General features: G+C 38.0%; 1 protein-coding gene across 11 annotated transcripts in view; it reads left to right on the forward strand.

Moving 5' to 3' along the window:
• The window catches only part of FRYL (FRY like transcription coactivator), a 978,233-nt gene extending 955,655 nt beyond the window's left edge, over positions 1-22,578 (forward strand). For 8 of the 11 annotated variants that reach the window (XM_029588005.1, XM_029588013.1, XM_029587996.1 and 5 more), the window contains 5 exons: positions 5,071-5,139; positions 12,790-12,807; positions 13,863-13,973; positions 15,354-15,550; positions 20,548-22,578. In XM_029588005.1, the coding sequence (XP_029443865.1) occupies positions 5,071-5,139; positions 12,790-12,807; positions 13,863-13,973; positions 15,354-15,550; positions 20,548-20,806 (654 nt within the window). In that variant the 3' untranslated portion in view covers positions 20,807-22,578. The remainder of the gene's footprint in view (positions 1-5,070; positions 5,140-12,789; positions 12,808-13,862; positions 13,974-15,353; positions 15,551-20,547) is intronic. The other 3 variants (XM_029587958.1, XM_029588028.1, XM_029588037.1) reach the window with 1 other exon arrangement.
• Positions 22,579-23,185: the final 607 nt, after the last annotated feature.

Consider the following 23,185-nt stretch of genomic DNA (forward strand, 5'->3'; position numbering starts at 1 on the left):
GGATTGGCCACTGTTGGAAACAGGATACTGGGCTTGATGGATCCTTAGTCTGACCCAGTATGGCATGTTCTTATGCTTTTAAGGCCCCTAAATTTAAGGATTGAGCCTGGAAAACCTTTTAAATTCAAACGTCTAGGCACTTACAAGTAAATTTTCAAAGGCCCACTCACGCAAATACCGGGGTTTACGCATGTAAACCTCAGTATGCGCACAAGTACAGAGCCTCTGCAAAGGGGCTGGGCGGGCGGCTGGCCGGGACAGCACCATTCAACTCTGTCCTGGGGAAGCGTGCGTTAGCAGCCGGCTGGCATGCACAGATTACTTATGCTCCAGAGGAGCAGTAAGTATTGAAATAAATAATTTGGGGTTGGTTAGGTTTAGGAGCCGGGAAGGAGAGGGACAGAGGAAGGAAGGTTAGGTAGGAGTGTAGGGAAGTTCCCTCCCAGTCCTTAATTGGATTGGACTGGGAGGGAACTGGGGGGGAGGCACACATGGACGGCCGCGCTGCTTTTAAAATTACACTTCTCACAGACTCTTGTTTGTCATGTATATTTGTCTTGACTAGATTGTAAACTCCATGGACCATCTTATTTGTTGCTATCTAATAACACTTTAAAAACTTTGAGGAGTAGAAGTAATACATTTTAGGCGCCTAGATGTTTTTAATATTGGGCTCCTAGTGATAAACTTTATAATATTATCTCATATAAGATGCAGTATATGGCTAACCTCCTCAGAATCATCAAACCAACAATAAACCTTATGATCCTGGCTTGTGTGCATTGCACAGTCACTACTGCATGTACTCGGCCATTACAAATAATGGAAACAAATAGAAATGAACATTTTCAGTCATTTGTTTTTTCACAGTTACCTAGAACATTTCTACACTCTCTATCTGTATTTTATTGGTATGGAGAAGACACAGCTCTCTCATCATGAAATCCTTTTTAATGGTATCCAGATAAATGACTTGAACATAGGCTAGAAGCCAAGCCTGGTATTGATCCTCCCACTCCCTTGTTGCATTAATGTCTCTAGTACATGCATATCCTTGGTTCCACAAAAATGGAGTGGAGAGGAAAAATTTCATTTGCATATACTCGATCATTGTTACATTATTTTATATATGTATATATATATATGTGTGTGTATATATATATATATATATATATTAGTCCTGGGGGAATTCTGCGCTGCTATGGAGCGCAGAATTTGCGCATAATTCCCCCCCTGCGCAGAATTGCTATTTTCTGCGCAGAATTAGAAACTAGCAAAAGAGACCCCAGCATGCCGCGAATGGAGGGCGAGAAGACTAAGGCCTGTATGTGCAGCAGGATGTGCTCCGTTCGCGGCGAAGATCAAGGCCCCGGCGCACCATTTGCAACGAAGATGGAAGGCCCCCGTGAGAGAGAATGGGTGTGAGGGGAGGGTGGGGCTATGGAGGAGCGGAGGGTAAGAGAGAGAGCATGGGAGGTAAGAGAGCGGGGGGGGGGGGATGCTTGAGTGGGTTTCAGAGAAAGAGAGCCTATTTGAGGGGAGGGAGGGTGAGAGAGAGCAGGAAGGTGTGAGAAAGCATGGGAGGTAAGAGTGCAGTGGGGATGCTTGAGTGTGGGTTTCAGAGAGAGGGAGCCTATATGAGGAGATTGGGAGCGCGTGTGTATGAAAAAGGGATTGTGTGTATGTGAGGGTGCTAGCCTGTATGAAGGGATTGTGTATGTGTGAGACAGAGCCTGTGTGAAGGGGTGCGTGAGAGAGAGACATAGGTAGCCTGTGTGAGGATGTATGTGTGAGAGGGAGAAAGGGAGCTTGTGTGGGTGTGTATGCAAGAGAAAGGGCTCTATATGAGGGGCTGTGTGTGAGTGAGCCTGTATGAGGGTATGTGTTTGAGAGAGGGGAGCATGTGTGTGAGAGAGGGAAGGACAGAGGGAGCCTGTGTGAGGGGCAGAATTGAGAACGGGGTCAAACTCTGGGACTGGCAATAGAGTGGAAAGGGGTTGAGCCTAGAGGTGGAGGGGAGAGATACAGGCAGATGGGGGCCTGAGAGGGCAAAGTGGCCAGGGGAGTAGGGAAGGCAAGTGGAAGGGACACTCTTAAGTAATTTCTAGGGAAATTCTGCTCAAAATATTTAAAATTCTGCTTCTTTAAATAATAACTTTTTTCTGTATTAATTTAAAATGTAATTAAAGACTGTCATGTAAATTGTGTTATTTTGACCAATATAAAGTTTGCAGAATTTTGTAGAATTTTAAGTTTTTGTGCACAGAATTTTAAATTTTTTTGCGCAGAATAATCATATAGACATCCACACATATTTAGTTGTAAAATTAAGAATTCCCTAAAAGCATATGACAAAATAGAATGAAAATACTGTTATGTTCTTTTTTTTTCTAATGCCATTTAGTGTGGCTGACTCTCTTGTAATTAATGGGCGATGTCAAGAAAAAAGGGAAACACATTTAAAATTAACCTTGGCATCTGTGTTACTAATTGAATGTGACACTGCAGTGCTTAGAAAACTCTGCTCCTTTTCCCTGGAGTGCAGGCAAAGTTAATTCACTGAGTGTGTAGCCTTTATTAAATTGGCCAGATGGGAAACCACATTCATCTTTTCCCATTCATGCATTACATAACCTTTAGGTAAAGGTTACCAAGATTTACTATAAAAGCACATTTTGCTTAATTATGCCAGTCTGAACAGGCAGAATCCCCTATGTTTACGTGCTAATTTTGCACTGAACCTTAATGGTTCCTGCGGTGCCATTTTGTAAGTTGCAGCCATAAAATTAAATATAAGAATATATATTTGCAGGGCTGGAAAAATATTGCCAAAACTTGTGGAGCCATCAAAATGTTCAGGAATCAGGAAAAAAGAGTTTCTTACATTTCAACATTTATTTAGTATGTTGTTGATGCTTGGGGGAGGGAAGTCCCATTTTTTTAATCTATTGTATTTGTGTAATTTGGCTGGGGTTTTGTTTTGTTTTTTCATTTTTGCTTTTCTTTTTCTAGTCCCTCCCTCTCTCCAGCTTCTCTTGCTTCCAACTTCTTTCTCTGCAGTCACTTCTGTCATGAGCCACCTCCTTCTCAATGCAGTCCCAACAGGATGGAGGCTGTAGTTCATCCTCCATGCTTCAATCTGCAGAAGCTCCACTTGGGCCCAGGCCGGTGGCAGTAGCAATGTCTTCTTTCAGGCTCAGGTCAGCTGCAACAGCAGCAGCTCTTCCACAGGCCTGGTGCAGTGCCAGGTGCTGAATGTTGTGTGACGTGTTTCCTGGGATTCTTGCAGCCTGTTTGTTTTTGAAAATACATGAATATGAGTAGACTGCGAATTATTGTAGTTCATTAAAGAAATTGGCTTTCCCCATGACATATCTGAAGCAAGAGACTCTAATGCAGTCTCTTCGTCTTTTGGGGTTGACCTACATCATGGAGGTGATGCTCTTGAAGGATGGTAAGCAGTTCAATCCCAGAGACTTCTCCAGCCTTCAATGATGAAGGGAACTCGAGTTGCATCAACCCATCCAACTGGGGAGAAGAGGTATAAAGAGAGGAAGAAAGTTATTTCCTTTTCTCTCCATTTTCCTCTTAAACATATTACATTTACTTGGGTTTAAGTGCCCAACCAGCTTTAATGCCCCATCTGTACATCATTAGTTCAGTAAATTTCAAATAAAGCAAATCCAGTTTACCAGCCTTCCCTTGTATTCTTAACTTCTTGCACATTTAAGTAATGTACTGCCTCCTAGTACTTCCTCGATATAAAAAAGCAGTATAGGGGGATGGTAATTTTTAAACCCGGATACAGGCACACATGTGCGCACATTCATTGGCCCACCCCCAGGGATGCAGCTGTTTTATAATATATGTGTATATGTGCATGTGTTACAAAATAGTCTGGACACTCGCTCTCAATTTTAAGAGGGCACACACCTGCGCATGCAAATCCCACTTCTGCCACATAAGGGGAGCAGATTTTATTTATTTATTTATTTATTTGTTTGTTCGTTTTTATATACCGAAGTTTAGCGAGAGGCCTTCACTCCGGTTTACATTTGAAACAACGAAATACATGTGTAGAAACCATATGAAAAGTCATTACAGTAAACTGATAGACCAAGATTTACATCTGACGATATGATTGGTAATACAACATTTTGGATATAATGAGATATAGCGAGATACAACAATATAACATAACAAGGGATAACACAATAACAAGATGGTTGGAAATTCACCATTTAGGATAAATTAACAGCAGGGGGGACAGGTTATGGCTCTGGTTGTGACAGTGGGTGCAAATGGACAATGGCAGCACGTGGCTCCCTATTTTAATAGGGACATGTGCTGCCATAGCCAGTTTTTCCAGTTTGGAGCTAGTTTGCCCAGTAAAGGAATAGGTCTTCCAAACCCCCCTTGTTTAATAGTCTTCCTCCCCCCCCCATTAACCCTGACCCTTAAAGCCCTACTGATCTGCCTAGATTTTTTTTCTTTTATTACTTACACATCATCCATATTAGAAGTAAAAGATATGCAGCAGGGGAGCCCGGCACACGCCTGATTGCGTATGTACTTACAGACAAATTTCAGAAGCCACTGTCCTGCCCACCCCGCCTCTTTTTGAGAAGTTCAGATATGTGCATGCAGCAGCATTTAAAATCCACTCTGCACTTGTGAGACAAACACATTTGTGCATCCCTTAATTTCAGCACTCATCAAGATTTTTAAATTCACCTTAAAGTGTATTAGTCCTGTTTGCTGTAGCTTTTCTAGGCAGAAATAAAGGTCAACCAAAATGTTTTAGGTGATTTATTTTTGTTAGACTAGCTTAATAATTTTCTAACTAGTTTTCAAGAGTCCTATTCCCTTCATCAGGTTAGTGCAGGGAGGATAACTTTTGAAATCTAGTCACAAATATATGCAATTAATCCAGTCAAAAAGAATTACCTACAGCTTGTTGGTTGACCTTTATTTGTACCTAGCTTAGAGGACTTCCATGGCTACCACACTTTTATATGCGGAAACTGAAATGTTCAGTGCTATTCACTATGTTAATGTTTGTTTTTCTAGTGGTTAGACAACTGCAAAAGAACATTTGGAGCTGGTGATGGTATTCAGAGACCCAACACAGATGCACAGGTGGGTGTCCTTCTCAAATTAATTTTTTTTCTTTTTGTCATTGATCATTTTTTCTACTTATACAAGGGAAAGATTGGTATTTATGGCCTTAGCAAGGTAACGCTTAAGCAAATACCATGTATGCGCTGCAGATCCACCTCCCTTCAGATTTATACCACAATTGCTATTTCAGTCTTGGGTTGTCTTATCATATGCGGTAATTTCAGTATGTAGACCACCATCCACTCAGAAAATGCAAAGCTTTATAAACCCTGGCCAGTTTTTGCATATGGCCATTTTTAGTATGTTTCAAAAAAGGTCAGATAGTTGTCAAAAAAAATTGGGTTTCTATTTTTCTAGAAGCAAGTAGTTCAGGTTTTCATTTCAGTTATCGGAACATCGCTCTCAAACTTTATGAATTACCAGGGTTACAGAAAATAATCCACTTTATTACATTCTACTCCTGTGTCTGATACTGAACTTAATAATAATCAGTAGATAAGCAGGGAAGATATCATCTGTATACCCATGCAATGTGCCTGTAATACAGATATTTATGGAAGAGAAGAAATATTAGCATTCTGTGTTTGTATGCTACCAATAGAATCTGGCCATAAAACCTTCTGTATCTAGCAAAGAGCTTGCACAGATTAGAAATATGACTGATTTAGAATAATATTTTAAAACCAATAAAATGAGTGAGAATCGTATCAAATATTTGAAAGCTTTGTTCAGTATGAAAATTTAGCTGAGTGAATGTTGACATCACTGTTTTAACATTCATGTCACTTGCTAAAATACTGGGCTGTCCTTCTAACAGAACTATATACTTACACAACCATACATATATAATTTTTTTTTATTTATAAAACAACAAATAGGGAGGTACAATCAAAAGGAAAAATTCAAAAGAGTATCAAAGTATCTAATATATAGAGTATAAAAATCTGATGATAATGATTTATAATAGGAAATCTTATCTGTTAGAAAAAGGGCTATGGATATTTAAAAAATAAATAAATAAAATAACTCCAAATATATAATCATATATCCTTAAAGCCTGTCTTTTTTTCATTTCAAAAATATTTCAAAAGATCATATCATTTAATCCACATCCATAAATCCATAACATTTTTTTAAGGAGAAAGCTCATTCCCAAAACCTTATGTTCTTAATTCAAGTCATTCTTCAAATTGAATGGAAATTAGAAAAAATATACAAAATCCAACCACGACTATAGTTTGAATACCACAAACATCTGATTAATGGATCCATCTTCATATCCTGTATATTCTTACAAAACCATCATGCATATAGATATTTTTAGAATGATATCCATCTCAATCAGGCAAACTCAGTCTGTATCAAGAACAACTGAAAGAATTTAAACCAAATATAGTCAGACGTTATCAATCTAGGGCCACTGTGATTGGTTTTTTTAAATGTCAGTCAATCCAATAAGTGTTTTGTATATTCAGCTAAGTAAGAAATCAGACTGGGATGAAAAATCTCTGAGGACTCCACTTATAATCAATTTAAAGTCTAGTTAAAGCTGTTTTATAGACCATCAATTCATCACAAAAATGATATGTAACTACACATGGAAAGTCACTGTCAGAGAATTCTAGTATTCCTGGTTTATAATAGATTGTAGTGAAAATTATCCTCAAAAAAAGAATTTTATCTACTGCATTAGATTATTGTATTCAGTATGTTCAATAAAAAGAAATTGCCTCTGTGTGTTATTGCTGATAGGGATCTAATCCCCTAAGTAGGGACATAATAGCTTCAACAGAATACATGTTGTTTATATACTGCCAAAAATGTGTAATGAAAGCAGCTCTAGTTCTTCCTTATTATATGGACCAAGGCATTCAAGATTTGTTCTGTGCTATTGATAAAGCTGCGCTAGGGATGGCAGCTAGAACAGCAGTGGATTTGTAAGCTTGGATGGTGTTGCCCCTCACAGTCCACCTGACTGGTGACATTGAACTATATTTTTTTTTTATTGTGGAGTGTTTCATATGGGGTTTTTTTGTTTGTTTGTTTTTTTGAGACAGAAGATATGTGCCGTTTACAATGATGTAACTTTTTTTTTTAGGTGACAATATTCAGCTCAGAGTGACTGAGTTAGCCGGATTCACCTATTTGGCTGACTTAACCGGGATATTCAACGGCGCAGCAGCACTGCTGAATATACCTGACTATCTTAAAGTTAGCCAGATAAGTATGTCCTGCTAAGTTTAGGACAACCCTACGGCTCAGCCAGAGTTAGCCGCACAAGTTAAATCGGCAAACTCCGCTCCTCCCAAAAATGCCTCCAGCCCACCCCCAATTTATGCGATTACACTCTAACCACATAAATTGAGTATCGCTGTATTGCCATTTAGACAGATAACTATTCAGTTTTCATTCTAAATGGCTTTTGAATTTCGACCTTGCAGTTTTTATGTTGTTGATGAATGTGTATTAGAAGAGAAATAAGATATGATCTTGTTTGCTTTTCAAAAGCATCTATGGCCATCACTGAACTGTACTACAGTGGGTGATTTTTTTTTTGTATACAAAAAGATGGTAAAACCAAGTATTGCTGACCTTTGAATTGGCACAAGAAAAGTTTCTCATTTAAATTGAGTTGAGATCTGAAAGCAGTCTGACCAAAATTAATTGGTGATTTCAGGTGTAGTTCTTAGTGAACAGTTGTCCACATTGTTAAAACCACGATCACAGTTGTTGCTAATGGTAGTTACCAACATAGGATCTATTGAGCATAGAAACTGAGAGGCCAATTTTCAAAGAGTTTAGGCTCCTCATTTTTGGAATTAGGCTCCTAAATTGGACCTTTTGAAAATGTACAAGGAATCTATTCCTAAATTTAGGCTCCTAGTTTCTTTAGGTCCCTAATTTTGGGTGGCTATGGGAGTGTAGTTAGTGTGGAAAAACCAAGTTAGGCTCTTAGCATTCATTTTCCGCACTAGGAGTAGGCACCTAATTTAGGTTCCTGAATCTAGGAAAATGAAATGCAGGCCTAAATTTAGGGCCCTAAATGTAAGTGAATTTTCAGCTGAGAACAGGCACCTAACTTAGGGCCAGATTCATTAAAGCTTTCCTCCCATTTTGTGTCCATGGGATCAGATACTTAGGGACCTAATCTAGGATCCTGAATTTAGAAGCTCTGCTTTTTTTTTTTTAATATTGCCCCTAAATTTCCAGTTGTCATGAAGATGAGATCTTTGGCACGTTGACAGACTAGCTGAAAGAACATTTTTGCAGTCTAAACTGCATCAGGAATAACCCAAGCAGAAAATAATTCACTTTCCAGAAGTGAGTGGGAAGAGAAACCTTGTGGATAGATTTTATCACTGTTAGTAAGCAGTAAAAAATAAAAAGGGAGACATTGGGGAAAAAATGATTGCATTACCACAGTCCACCACTGCACCATTCATTGCTCTTTCTATGATGATATTTTTCTGTATTTACAGCCTTTCTTTTGTTGTCTTGTAAATAAGCTACATGTGTACTACACTTCCTGAGGAAGAGACCTTAACATTTCCAAAAACTTGCACCTGAAAGCATATATTAGCTCAGTAAAAATATTACCTATACCCTACTTTGTTTTACTTTGCGAGTATTCATGTGAAAATTCTGTACTTTAAACAATTTGATACTACATGAATTTAAACCAAAAGAGCAACTTAAATCAGGTAGAACCCAGCAGCTTTCTGGTATGTGAAAAAAACTAAAATGGGTGAAAAAAGGAGGTGTGTTTTTTTTCTTCTTAGAAATTCGGATTTTCAAAATGGATGCTGCAGTTCAGTTGATAGAACTGTGACCATTTTGAGTTACAGCTGCTTTGTCTAGAGGATTTATTATTTTGTTCTGCCTAGATGTGTACATAACCCCCATATTGGGGTCTTCTCCTAGGATTCCACAGGCACGCACTCAACACTGGAGCTAATATTCTCCACCATTTATACAGTCTTAACTGCCACAGACCTACAGAATTCACCATAGGAGAGAGGATAACCTAGGCCCTGAACATGAATCATAGCTCATTGTAGTTAGTGCCAGTAATCACACTGGACTCAAAGCTGTGTTTACTGATAATTTTCTTTAAAGGTGAAATATTGCACTATTTATAGTTTCTTCAACAAGGAATTACCCAGCCAGGTCCCTCCATACTCAGGGGTGTAATTTAGGGCTTCCTCGTGGGGATTGCGATACTGGTTGACCTAATTCAACTCCCGATTTACCATATTTTGAATCGGATTTCTTGGTTACAGCTTCTTAGTTTTCCTCTGATCCTTTTTGTACCTGAATGGTACCTCCCAACTCCTTCCCTGAATTCCAGATGGGTGCTACATCTTTCCTCTTCCTTACATCATTTCCTCTTCTTGGACAGTGGATGAGTGTCCAAGCCTACTCCAAAGCCTTCATTTGGAGGGTTGAAAGAACCGGATGAACAAAACAAAACCAATCACAATGTTCAAAAAGGCAAGGACAGATGGAAAACCTTCCTTCAAAGTAATTCCAAATTGAAAAGTCCTCTCCACATAAAAAAATAAAAATCAGCAAGAAAGTCTCAATACATTGGGACCTGGAGATATGAAGTATTGGATGTAGGATTTATCCATAATAAAAAGGAACCCATCAGAAACATTTCTCTCCCTCTGACTTCCAACCTCAGATGGGGGTACTGTGACATAGATATGTTCCTTTTTCCTTCTCTACTTCTGTAGCCTTTCTTCATATTAGTAGGGACCCAATGAGGACTTTCATGTATATATGAGGGTTGGTAATAAGTCAAAAATGGATATTAAACTGTTTGGTCAAGGATTTGATCACACACAAAACCTACCTACAAAAGTTTCTTCACTTTGTATACTGTCCAACATACATAATGTTGGAAAGAATTATGTAAAGGGATAAATAACCCTCTGTCTATGCACAATAACTCTCCAAAAAAGGGATGGAAAGTCACCAAATTTGGCTTGCAGGAAGAAAATGGGCTTGTGATGGGCCATCCATTGCCTTATTGAAACCTTGAGAAGCAAGGAGTTTGTCTGCAATAGCACAGTTCAAAACCTTCAGATAAAATAATTTAAATAATCAGGCTTTTAGAGCTAAACTGAGAGGATTGGCTAATGGCTAGAGGTGGGCTTTATTACAATTTTCTTTTGCCTTTCTTCTACCAGATACTCGTAATGAAATGGACACTATTGCACATTGCTTGAAAAAGCTCATGTTATTAACTTGTGCATTAGTAAAATAAATTACAGATGATGACAATTTTCTTCTTCAATTTCTATTGCATTCCTAGACAGCAGTCATATTTCATAGTGCACATTAAAATGAAAATGCACTATTTGCAAGTTATTTTAGCATTTCTTATAGAGCCTTGTTCCTATGGTTCACAATATTTCTGAGTTTGAAAACCAGAAATATCAGATTAGTGTTTTCAGAGAATGAAGCCTCTAAAACAACTCCATTGTTAGAATGTTATAAGAACATAAGAACATAAGAAAATGCCATACTGGGTCAGACCAAGGGTCCATCAAGCCCAGCATCCTGTTTCCAACAGTGGCCAATCCAGGCCATAAGAACCTGGCAAGTACCCAAAAACTAAGTACTCTATTCTAAATGCCTGTCCTGCTGGTCACCCCACCAGCGCTCAACACTCTTCAGCACTTTGCCACAGCCCAGCACAAGCAGAGCGAGACAAATGGGAAAAATAACTGAAGCAGCTGGCAAAGGATGGCACTTCCAAACTGCACACACACGCCTATACTCTCCACACATTTTGACACACACTTACTTGCACCACCACACACATTCTATGCATTCATGGGGTGTGTGCACTAAAGAGACGGGAGAATAAATGACTCCGCTTCTCAATTTACTCACACACCCTTGCCTATACAAAAAAGCCATACCCTAAAAAAAAAACCACATTGCCCCTACACTCACATATATCTACCTACCCAAACACACATATCCATCCTTCAGTGTGCACCTACTTACATCCCTTCCACATATATATATATATATATATATATATACATATATACACACACACACACACCCCTATGTACACACACACCCTCCATATACCCACATAAAACCCCAATCCACATTCCGACAGTTTGTATTTCCTATCGAAAAAACATACAGCCATACCCCCAAAAAAACTTCACGCACACAACGCCCTATACTCCCACATATACAGGCCTACATTCCCAAACACACACCTCCACTATCCATCCACACAACACAGATATCCCTTCCAAATATAATCCCACTCAACCTCACACCATATTCCATCCATCACAAACCCATATACACCCCTTCTACAAATCTGCATTGGAAAGCATTCCCAAACCCATGTCTCTGCATGTTTTCCCTACTTGCTATCATTTCAATTATAAACATAATGGACATAGCTTTTAGAATAACATTTCTCAACCCAGTCCTCAGGACACATACAGCCAGCCAGATTTTCAAGATATCCACAGTGAATATGCATGAGAAAGATTTGCATGCATTTTCTCCATTATGTGCAGATCCATTTCATGCATGTTCATTGTGAATATTCTGGAAATCAGACTGACTGGGTGTGTCCTGTGCATTGGATTGAGAACCAGTGGCCTAGACCAATGGACTGGGAAAATTGTGTTCTAATTAGCTGACAAGCCACATTCTCTTTATTTCAGAGGGCCATGGTAGTACCATTGAACTTCATAAGTAAATAGAATGTTCACTTTCAACAGTTAGGAATATAGTTACAAAGTACAGTTTGTCATCAGTAATGACCTCAAGAGTTGAAGATTTTGTTAGTTCAGGTGGATTAAAAGTCTTCATCTACTCTAACACGGGCATTAAGTGGCAGTAAATGCCATTCTATTTGGAATCATTACCTCATTCATGCATAGCACTATTTTGTAATACTAGTTACAACATTTTCACCTGAACATGTGTAGTTTGGATGAATTACGGCTTAATTGCCATGTACCATGCATATTTTATTTTGAGTTATAAAAGAAAACCCCTAAATATAATTTGGAGTAATGCCAAACAGGATCCTATATTTTAGGCAGGTTTTACCAGTGCTGAGCATCTATTTCTTTTGCTGTCTGTATCTAACTGTCTGTTCCTCTGTCTCTATATCCATACATACAGATCAGAGGACCCTTCCTGTACACAGATAGGCATGACATTTTATAGGTGAATGTATCACCAAGTCTCCAGTATGTCTGACAAATTTGGGCCAAATTCATGTATGGGAAGGGCTCTTGATAGCTATTTCAGGCTAGCGGTACCAACAAAACTCTGAAACACACCTCTTTTGTGTTACGCTAGACACATATACTTCTCCCACTGGTTTAGCTTTTGGATAACCTGGAACTTTATTTCTTACTGTCAAACATGTAAATGGCATTTGAAGTAAAATATGTGTATTTTCTTTTGTCAATACTATAAACAAAAGGGAAAGACAAAATGTCACTTTTCTAAGCAAGTTTATGTTGTGATGTTGAATGTGTCTTATTTGATTAAATGTAAAATACATTTTCTGCCAACCACCGGGACATCTGTGACCCTAAAATGATTATCTACTCTAATTCTTGATCTTTTTCTTCCTTTGTATTTTTGTGACCTGCTCATCTTCTTGCTTAGCAAATGGAAGTTCTAGCAGTAAGTGATGGTTCTTGATTTTTAGAATGCTTATCAATGTCAGACCAAAAACTGACCTTCATCTGTCTTGTCCATTTGTGATATAGCAATGTCTTGTCATAGACTAGTGTAAAGGTACTGTTGCTTTAATTTTCTCTAGTTCTAACCCATAAACTGTTGGTCTTTTTTAGATAACAGGGTCTAGTAGTTCATATATACTTCTGAAATTACTAAACTAGTGATACCATTTCTGTCTGTATTCAAGGCAATATTAGCATTGAATCATGTTTGGTAATTGTCATACATTAAGCCCTTATTATCAAGTTTTGAAATATCTCAGAATGTGGTACCTCCATGTTCTGCAGATTTTTTATGGAATACAGAACTGGTGTACTGGATGCCAGAATCAGTGGCACAGTTTAAACGAGGATTAAAAAGAAATGTAGTTAAGAACATACACTGTGATAATATTGCATCTTCATTCAATCAGATTATACATCATTTACATATGATAAATTTGTATGTAACTTTATTTGAGAAAATAGTTCTTCTTACATCTAGGTCAGAAATGAATTAATTTGATCTTACTATATTGCAGTTATTAACCTAAAGAATATGAGATGTTTCTAGCAACAGCAAGAAAAACTGCAGATTTTGTGAACTACATTTTCTGTACATACCCTGTGGTCTGCTGTTGACATTGGCAGAAAACATCAGAAATAACAAAAGCATCATGTCTGCTTTTTCCTTAGTTTATGATGCTTTTAAAATATCTTCTGGAAATTAATTCCTGGAAGATTTATTCTTTCTCATAAAAATTAAGCCCGTAATCTTTCAGATCTGTACTACTTTATTACAAAATCAGTGTAGAATTCTGTTTTCATTTGCCTCTCATCAGCTTCTCACCATGTTAGCTTGTTAAATCTTGATATTTCTTTCTCTGCAGTTAATGAATAACAATTTCTAATATTGCAAATTCCATGCTGAAAAATCTAGCTATAATTAACTGATTAAATGTTTCACATTCCCCAGATCATCTGTCCCAAATTTTCAGTTTATTAATCCTTTCTTTTTAGGAGCTGGAGTTGTGCCGGAGGCTGTACAAGCTGCATTTCCAGTTACTGCTTCTGTTCCAGGCCTACTGCAAACTTATCAGTCAAGTAGACAAAATAAAAAAAGAGGCAGAGGTAAACAAAGCTAGTTATGGTTATTAGGTTTTTCTACTAAGGCCTCATTTTTCCTACTGGCTTCTTCACTGGGGCTTGGTGGTGATCCTCCTCAACTAAAGTTCAGTTAGGATGTTGAAGATTTATTTTCCTCTGTTGTTTGAAATTGTGAATCCCATTGTTTCCTTGAGCTAAAAAAATAAAAAGTTTCACAGATTGCAACAAATAAAAACAAAAACCTTACCTCCTTTTCATAAGGTATTTTGTTAATTTTCTGATAACTTATTTGACAAAAATAATTGCAATGTAGAGAATTATGGATAAGAATCATGTGGCTCAAAATCCTATGATACACTTCAGATTTCATTCAACACAGAGGTATAGAGGAGGCATGAATGAAAATGCAAGAGATGTTAATTGGAAATCTTAAAAATGGATGTTTCTACAGTACAGTAGGTCTCTTCTGACAAAAGAAATTAGCAAAGATGAGAAATATTGTCATAATGTAAAATATTCTTCTCCATACTATTAGTCATAGGAATTAATGCTTTTATCTACCATGAAACAATCTCCTCCTAACTTTACCACATCATCAAAAGGTATCATATCATCACAGCCCTGTTGCTCAGGTGATTCTGAGTCTTCTATCCACTGGGACTGGCAAAGGTTAGGTACAACAAGGAAGAGAGGTAGTCAACCCCAGAGAAGGGAAGGGAGACAGCTGTCATTATTTAAGTAATCCCTGCTTGCATAAGGAGTGGTACCAAGGATAAAATCTTAGAGGAGACCTCCTTCCTGAGAGTCACCTAGGCATATGCTGTCTGGGATACAGGGTGTACAAATAAATGGAAAAAGATATCAAAGTACATCAATTCCCTAATGGAAATGAAGCTGGGTATCAGTTGACCAAAACAGCAGAAAACTGCAAAAGATTTGCCAAGGAGTAGAACGTTGCTTTTTTTTATATTGCATCATAAAACTATTGTGTAAACTTCCCTTAAAAAATCCAAATTGAGTTTTAATAAAGTACAGTATAAACATACAATTGTGCTTTATTACAATATATTATGGTTGTCTTTTACAGTTTAAAAAGTTAGAGAAAAATATGTATATCTTGCAAGTACCAGCTACAATGTTAGATTCTGAACAGTCTATCTCTTACAAATGTCTGATTTCTTTGACTTAACTATTTAGAATTTTTACTTGTTTTGTTTTTTAATATTATAAGAACCCCTTTGCCTATAATAGCGATAACACACTCTGTCAATGTTGTCTGTGAGTTCAATATATTTGTCCTCGTCTACACAGGGTATTAATTGCTACTAAATACATTAATACATAAAAAATAAACAGGATATTTGGACAGACTGAGCATCAAAATGTTTAATTATCTCGTAATAGGTTATAAACATGTCGGAGGAACTTGCCCATCTGGAGGCCTGCCTAAAAGAAGCCAAATTGGCTTCAGACAATTGCATTGAAGAAATAGAAATTCCAGAGGCCTATCAAGCTAGTACAGAAACCGCCATCCATTGCCTCATAGAAACCTTGAGAAGCAAGGAGTTTCTGTCTGCGATAGCACAGGTCAAGGCTTTCAGGTAAAATGATTTAAATGATCAGGTTTTTAGATCTTTACAGAGAGGATAGGTTAACCTATCTTTCTTCCACCAGATGTTCTTTTTAATGAAAAGGACACTATTACATATTGTTTAGAAAAGTGCATGTTATATTAACTTGTGCCTTAGTAGAATAAATTACAGAAAATAACAATTTTCTTCTTAATACTTTAATTTCCATTACATTCCTCGACAGTTTTAAGCAGTTATTCCAAAATGCACATTAGGGCACCAATGCAAGATGTTTTGGCATTTCTTATAGAGCCTTATTCTTATGGTTCACAGTATATCTGTCAATATATAAAATCCCAAACACAGGAAATGTATGGTACAAACGGGTAGATTTTTAAAATGCTGCGCCCGTAAATCCCGGGGGTTATGTGCATGGCCAGGGCCTTGCGCGCATTTTTAAAGGGGCCTGGCCACGCGCATAACCCCCGTTACACGTCAAAAGTGCCGAGCCCGAAGAAAGGGAAGGGGGAGGGGTGGGGCTGGAGGCGGCCGGTACAGCGGTCATTTGCTGCTGTGCTGGGGAAGCGCGCGCCAGCAGTGAGCCGGTGTGCACAAGTTGCTTCTGCTCCAACGGATTGGTAAGCAACAAAACAACAACAACAACAAAAAAAAACGAAAGTTAGGAGACAGGGTTTAGGGGGTGGGGAGGAGAGGAGAGGGGGAAGAGTGAGGGAGTATGGGTAGGGGGGTAGAGACATTCCCTCCCAGTCCACTCCTTAATTTTAGCGGACTGGGAGGGAACTCTGGGAGGTCCAATTGCGTCCCCATGTGTAATCTTATAAAATAGCGCCCCCCCCCCCCACCCGGTCTCATGATCCATAATCGTTAAGGTCTTTTTTCTTTTGTTTGTTTTTCAATCCGTATATCCAAAAAGTTTTAATCACCCATTGATGAAAGTAGCTTTTTATCTGTTGAGAAAATCAATATTCATTCAATTGGAGTGGTAATTGGAATCATGTTAGCCAATAGGTTATAAATTGACAAATTTCAGCTTAAGCCTGACATGTTTCGCCTTAACGGCTTCTTTGGGAGCATCATCACTATCAACCAAAATCCCCTGTGGTGGGTTCATTCACTTGTTAAGGAGAGCAAACACTCCAATCCTGCTTATTTAAAAAAACACCATCATTCCAATCTCCCTTTCAGAGATTAAGTTGAAATTTGTCAATTTATAACCTATTGGCTAACACCATTCCAATTGTCTTCTACTACCACTCCGTCTGAATGGATGTTGATTGTCAAGTAGGAAAACCTAGCCTGCGATGGCAGATAAAGATCATGAGACCCCTTTAAATCTACTTTTTTTTTTTTTTTTTTAACCCTTTCTGATGTAGTACTGCAGAGGCCATCCTACCTTCACCTTTTATCTTCACTTCCTTGCAAATAAAAGTTCCTCTGTTTTTCTTTTCTGATAGATTTTTCCTTAACCACATACCGTAAGAGACTGTTCCTATATTTACCATCCCTGTGAGGAAATAATTCCTTATTTCTCCTTGTCCTGCCCCCTTGGAGCCTCACATTGAGACCCCTCTGTCCCCTTTCGTTGGAAGATTTTTGCTTCCTATGCATATCATTGAGGTATTTGAATATATTTATCCTGCACCAAATCTAAATATTGATGATGTTGCAAAAAAAAAAAAAAAAAAAATTCATGTTATCTACCTCCATCTGCTGGAAAGGGGACATAACCCAATCGTTCTAGACTGGTGTAGCAGCATTAAATGAAAGGAATTTATCAGATAAGTATAAATTTCTCCTTTAGCACATCTGCAGCATCACTTATGAAAATATGGAATAGAATCAGATCCTGAGTCACTCTGCTGGTGAACAGCCCTTCCCATACTTGGACGAAATTCCATTTACCACTATCATCTGTTGCCTATCACTCAACCAGTTTCTAATTGAATGTATTCTCTTAGGACCTATCCCTACACTGCTCAATTTATTTATGAGCCTCTTGTGTGGGGCAGTGTCAAATGCCCTGCTAAAACCTAAATACAACTACATCCATCACCCAGCCCCTCATTTACTTACGTGGTTACCTAGTCAAAGAAATAGATCAGATCTGTTTAATATGATCCTTCTTCGGTAATACCATGCTGGCTTGGATCTTGTCATCTGCTGGATTCAAGATATTCCACTGTCTTATACTTTACTAGTAACTGCACTTATTTATTATGATTTGTTAACCATCTGAAGAAATCAATGCAAGATGGTGTACAGAAAGTTAAATTGGACAGAGATAGATTCAGATGATAAAGTTATAGTCATGTCATATACAACCATGTCAGCATAGTACACGTTAGGACATTAACTTACATCTTAATGAGCAGGACATGAAGAGGCAATTTATACACAAATTGCGGAGGGAAGAGAGAGAACATATAAATAGACATAAAAATAAACAAAGGAGATTATGATGATTAATATGAGCATGCAGAAGTAGTCCAAAGGGCGTGTCATGAGTAATTTATTACACTTTTACAGAACTTGTGATGAGTAATTTATATATACAATTGTACAGCGAGTATTTGGTTGATCTTATTCAGGGATGAATTAGTCCCACCATCCATTAAAAGTCTGGCAAAAGAGCCAAGCTTTCACTGCCTCCTGAAGAGGTAGTTCTGAATTAGGAATAGCTCTTCTGAGAGTGAGTTCCAGAAAGCTTCCAAAAAGCCCTGTGCCAAGTGTTGGATCACTTGATTTTCTTTGGTGAAGATAAGATTAGGGAACTCCTTGGAGAAGAGGGTCTTAGAGGCTTCTAAGATGCATAGAGGCAAAGTTTGTTCTTCCAGTAGTCTGGTCCATTACCTCCCAGGAATTTAAAAATCAAAGACAGAATTTTAAATTTGGCCTTGTAAGGAGTGAGTAATCTGTGAAGGTTTTGCAAAATGGGTATAATGTCTCACCTCTTTCGGCCCACTGGCAGCTCTGCTTCAGCGTTCTGAATTAATTGGAGCTGTTTTAGACTTCTAATGGTGAGACTGTTATATAGTACATTATAGTAATCCCACTCTCAGGTCAGACTAACAGGACCTGTAATTACCAGCTTCCTCCCTAGTTCTGTTTTTATGAAAAAGGGCAACATCTGCCTTTGCCAAGTCCTTGGTAACTTTGTCTGTCTCCAAAGAATGAGGGAGCAGTACTGTGACTGGAACTACTGAAACATCTTTGAACTTTCTTATTATCCTAGGATGAATCCCATTTGGTCCTATTGTTTATTCCACTTTCAGTTTTATTCCTTACAAATCCTTTTTTCTACAAATGATCTGATATCTACCACTCTGTCAAACACACTTTTTCCATCTAGATTCAAGAACATTTACTGGAATGACAGTGTAGTCGTACATTTCCATCTTGTGGTCTTTCTCCAGTCCTTTTTAAGTGAACATTGATTAAAAGTATATGTTCAGTATTTCTTCGTTTTCCATCTTGTCCTCCACCATTCCTCCTTTTTTTTATAATCCCACCTCTGCATGTCCTTTCACTAACACATTTTACTGCCTTATCTATTCATTCCTCGGTTCAGGCTTGGATTTGCCAGTTGGCACACTAGACCTGGGCCTAAGGTGGCAAGAATCTGGGGGAGAGGGAGAGAGAGTAGCAGGCCTGAAGGTTTGCTGCTTTCCAGTTGTTGAAACAGCCCTCTGCTTCCTGTTTCAACCCATCCCTTCTCAGGCAGCCTGCAGGGAACATGAGGGAAGAGGCTGAGAATAGAGAAGGCATAGCAAGAGTAAAGAAAAGTCACTCTGCTTCCTAATCCAGCCCCTCCCCTTTTGTCATTCAGAGGCAGGAGAGGAGGGGTTGAGTCTAGAGCAGACAAAAATGGCATCATTTAGGGGAGGTTAGGAGAGGTGTGAGTGTGTGTGTAAGAGGGGAATAATGTTTGTATGTGAGAGAGAGACAGGATTGGGTGGGATGGGATGGGATGGGAATGCAAGGGAGAGCAGGACTTGGAGCAATGTAGGAATATCTCTCCCTCCTCACCGCAATGCAGATTTGCCTTCCCTTGATCTCAGGTTCTATTCTCCAGATCCCGGAATCTCCTTTCTTTTTTCTCCTCCAATCCTGGAACCGCCTCTCCTTCCCCCCCCCCCCCCCCCCGATCCTTCCTCCTCTTCCCATTCCTTAATCCCAAAACCACCTTCCTCCTCTTCTTCCCCATCCCAGTTCCTCCCCTATCATCTTTCCCTTCTTTCTCAATTTTTCCCATCTCCTGTCCTCCTTACCCCCAATCCTCTCTCCCTCTCCTCCCCACATTCCCACCCCTGGTGCCTTCACTCTCTCCATCCTTAAGTTCTCCTTCTTGTACTGCTACTTGTCATTTCTTTTCCTCACCCAATAAAAACAAAATAAATTATACAGGCACGAGCAAGTTTGGAAATTGTATTTTTATAACATAGTTTAAAAGATGGAAATATGCATCAGAATGTACTAATTTTTCCACAGAATCTACCCCTGAATTGCCATAGGAAACTGTGGTGCTGTGCCTTAAACCAGTGTTACTCAACCACTGGTCCATGGAACAAAACCAGTTCCCAGCAGCATTTCTGCCCATCCATGGAGCAACTGTGATTGCAAAAGGATGTCACTTAGGACTTTGTTTACCATGTTAGATGTATGAAGGCTGTCATTATCAAGGCTTTTATTCCTCCAGGCAGATCCTTTGTCCCCAAGAAATCCATCCTAGCCAGTGTAAGCAAAAGCTCTTACAGAGTTAAAAATCATACTTTAAAAATAGTAAAAAAAATAAAAATAAAAAACACAAAAATTACAAACAAGATAACCTTAAACAATTTACAGAGCAGTAATTACATGTCCACCCAGCCAGACAGTTTGAAAGCAAAAGCTGCTACTTTATCATTTCAAAAGCTGCCACTATAGCTAAGATGACATAGCTACATATAGTTGATTTCTTATTTTATTGTTTAATTCACAGGTAAATTAACTGTTTTTTTTGTTTGCAGGTCTATTTGGCCCAATGACATATTTGGTAGTACTGAAGATGATCCTATCCAAACCCTGTTGCATATATATTTCCGTCATCAGACCCTAGGCCAGACCGGCAGTTTTGCCGTTGTAGGCTCCAACCAAGACATGTCAGAAGCCAGCTCTAAACTGATGGAACTTAATCTAGAGATTAGAGAGTCGCTGCGCTTGGTGCAATCATACCAGTTTTTAGCAAAAGCCAAACACATAGAAAATGTGGTGAGCACTGGATTCTGAGACATGGTTGTTGTCTGGACATAAAGGTTGAACAGCTAACCTTAAGGATATTTCCAAGCACCTTTTTTGTAGTATCACTGATGAATGACAGCCAATGTTTAGTTCCACAGTAAGACAGAAAGGACTTCATCACGGAACAGAGATCCACAAAGCAACATAATGGACTGTTCAGATGACTGCTGTTATTACACACAATTGTGTGGGCAGTAGGATTTTTTTTTTTTTTTTGTCATTTCATATAAACTACATGGACAGAAAAGGGCTAAAAGAGTATGCATAGCAATGTATGTTCTACAAAACGAAACTAAGAGGAGATGCAATATCACCCCCAAAATATCACGGAGGCCATGAGATGCAAGGTGGCATGATGCTATAAGGCTGATTTCTTTTGGCTGAAGACCTGCAAGGCTTGCTGGCTACCTAGCAGTACAGTAATCTACTCTTCGGTGCCATGAGAATGTGCAATTGGTTCATGGCAAAAGATAACTTATAAAGACATTGCAGAAACTATCAATTTTGCAATGTTTTTGCTTTTTTTTTTTTTTTGGTTCCTTGTCTATAATGAATTATTTTGTGTGTGAGTTGGAATGGCTGGACATATGAACGTTGCATTTTTTATGGTATGGGAAGTCTGTATATAATCTCAGAGCCTGCCTAAATGAGCACTGCAAGATTATTTTTGGAGAAATTTTATTTTATTAGATCTAACACCTCATAGTGTGCAAATGTTAGGACATTTAATATTATTTTAAACTGGGCTGTCCCAGCGTTTCTAAAAGAAATAATATATCTGTAAACTTTATTGGAATGCTGCTCAGTTCTCTGATCAGTGCTTACGTTACACATATTGATGACAACTAACCAAAGTAGCTGCCTGCAGAGACTTTAAATGTATATTGAACATATATGCTGCCCATCAGCAGTTCTCATTAGAAAAAGATAACTTATTTTATTCTGTAAATATTCTGCAACCTGTATAGTGTAAGATCATTATTTTTCTTGTACATTTGTGCAATGCACTATTATAGGAGTCTAGATGCACAAAGCTAATGAAACAGTTGTGAATATTGGTGGTAGAATACATTATCTGCACTTTGTATAGTTTGCAAGGTTTAGAGGCAAGAGAAACTAGAACTGTCAAAGAAGACAAAACGTTGTGAGAGACTACCACACATGCAACTGGCAATACAGTTTAGTTCATTGTAAAGAATAACAAAAAGTAAATAAATCCTGTAGTACAAAATGAAAAGGTTTCTTTTGACACCAATAGCGTTTGGTAAAAGAAATAAATGAATGTACTTCCTTGTTTCCTGTGCTCTGAAAGGAGTGTCCTACATTTTTATATCTACATCTTTTACCAACTGTGAGATATATATATATATATATATATATATATGTATTTCTCTTTTTTTCACTAAGGAATTTTTATTCTACAAATTAGAATACAGCATTACATTTCTTAGCTTTTGTCTTTTTATGGGGGAAGTGGACCCAGGCAGAAATCTAATTCTACATGCTGTTGAACTGTCTTTACCTTAAAAAAAATCTTTTACTGGTCACGGCACATTCAAAATCACTGTATATTTTTTCCTTGATAAAATGGAATTAGTTGAATTAGCTATGTTGGTAATCTAGCTGGTAACCTTATTTAATAAGTAATTATTGATGAGGAAATGTAGTTTTATTTAGTAGTGTATTATGTTTTTATTTATATCTTTTCTATAATCAGCCCATTTTACTCTTTAAAAAAGCATTAAAAATATTGTATTAGTTACAGAGTGAAATTTTGTTATAAGCAAGGATGTGCAGTAAAGATGCATTTTTTTTTAAAAAGCCTGGATAAAGCATGCATATTCACATTCCACTAAATTATGCCAAAAATTAAATAATCAACCTCTGGTTCATTGATCGCTTTACAGAAACAAGCAAAAACCAGTACTACATCAGCCTTTAAGGCTGAAAAGTACAAAAAGATATTGAGCATGCTGTATAGGAACTGGGTAGTATCGTGATCTACATAAACTACTTACAATGTATGTTTATGTACTGTCAATGATGTGCTTTGTATCTCTGCTAGTAGATGAGAGTACCCTTGTAAGTATGCCAACAGGTCAAGCATTGGAATGTAAATAGCAAGAGGATATTTTGGGTATGCTGTTGAGAAGGAGATTTGGACCTGGAGATAATTATGCAGTAATATAAAAATATTTTGACCTTTTCATATACATATATATGGGTCAGCTACCCAGTCTCATAGTCACAGTGGAACTTCATTAGTATTCTGGATCACGTTGGGCAGCAAAACAAGGCTGAGCTATTGTATGTTCTAAAACCGGCAGGAATCGATTTACATTTTCTATTTAATTACTCACCTTTTCC

Source organism: Rhinatrema bivittatum, chromosome 1 (assembly GCF_901001135.1).
Source record: "Rhinatrema bivittatum chromosome 1, aRhiBiv1.1, whole genome shotgun sequence".
Taxonomy (NCBI): domain Eukaryota; kingdom Metazoa; phylum Chordata; class Amphibia; order Gymnophiona; family Rhinatrematidae; genus Rhinatrema; species Rhinatrema bivittatum.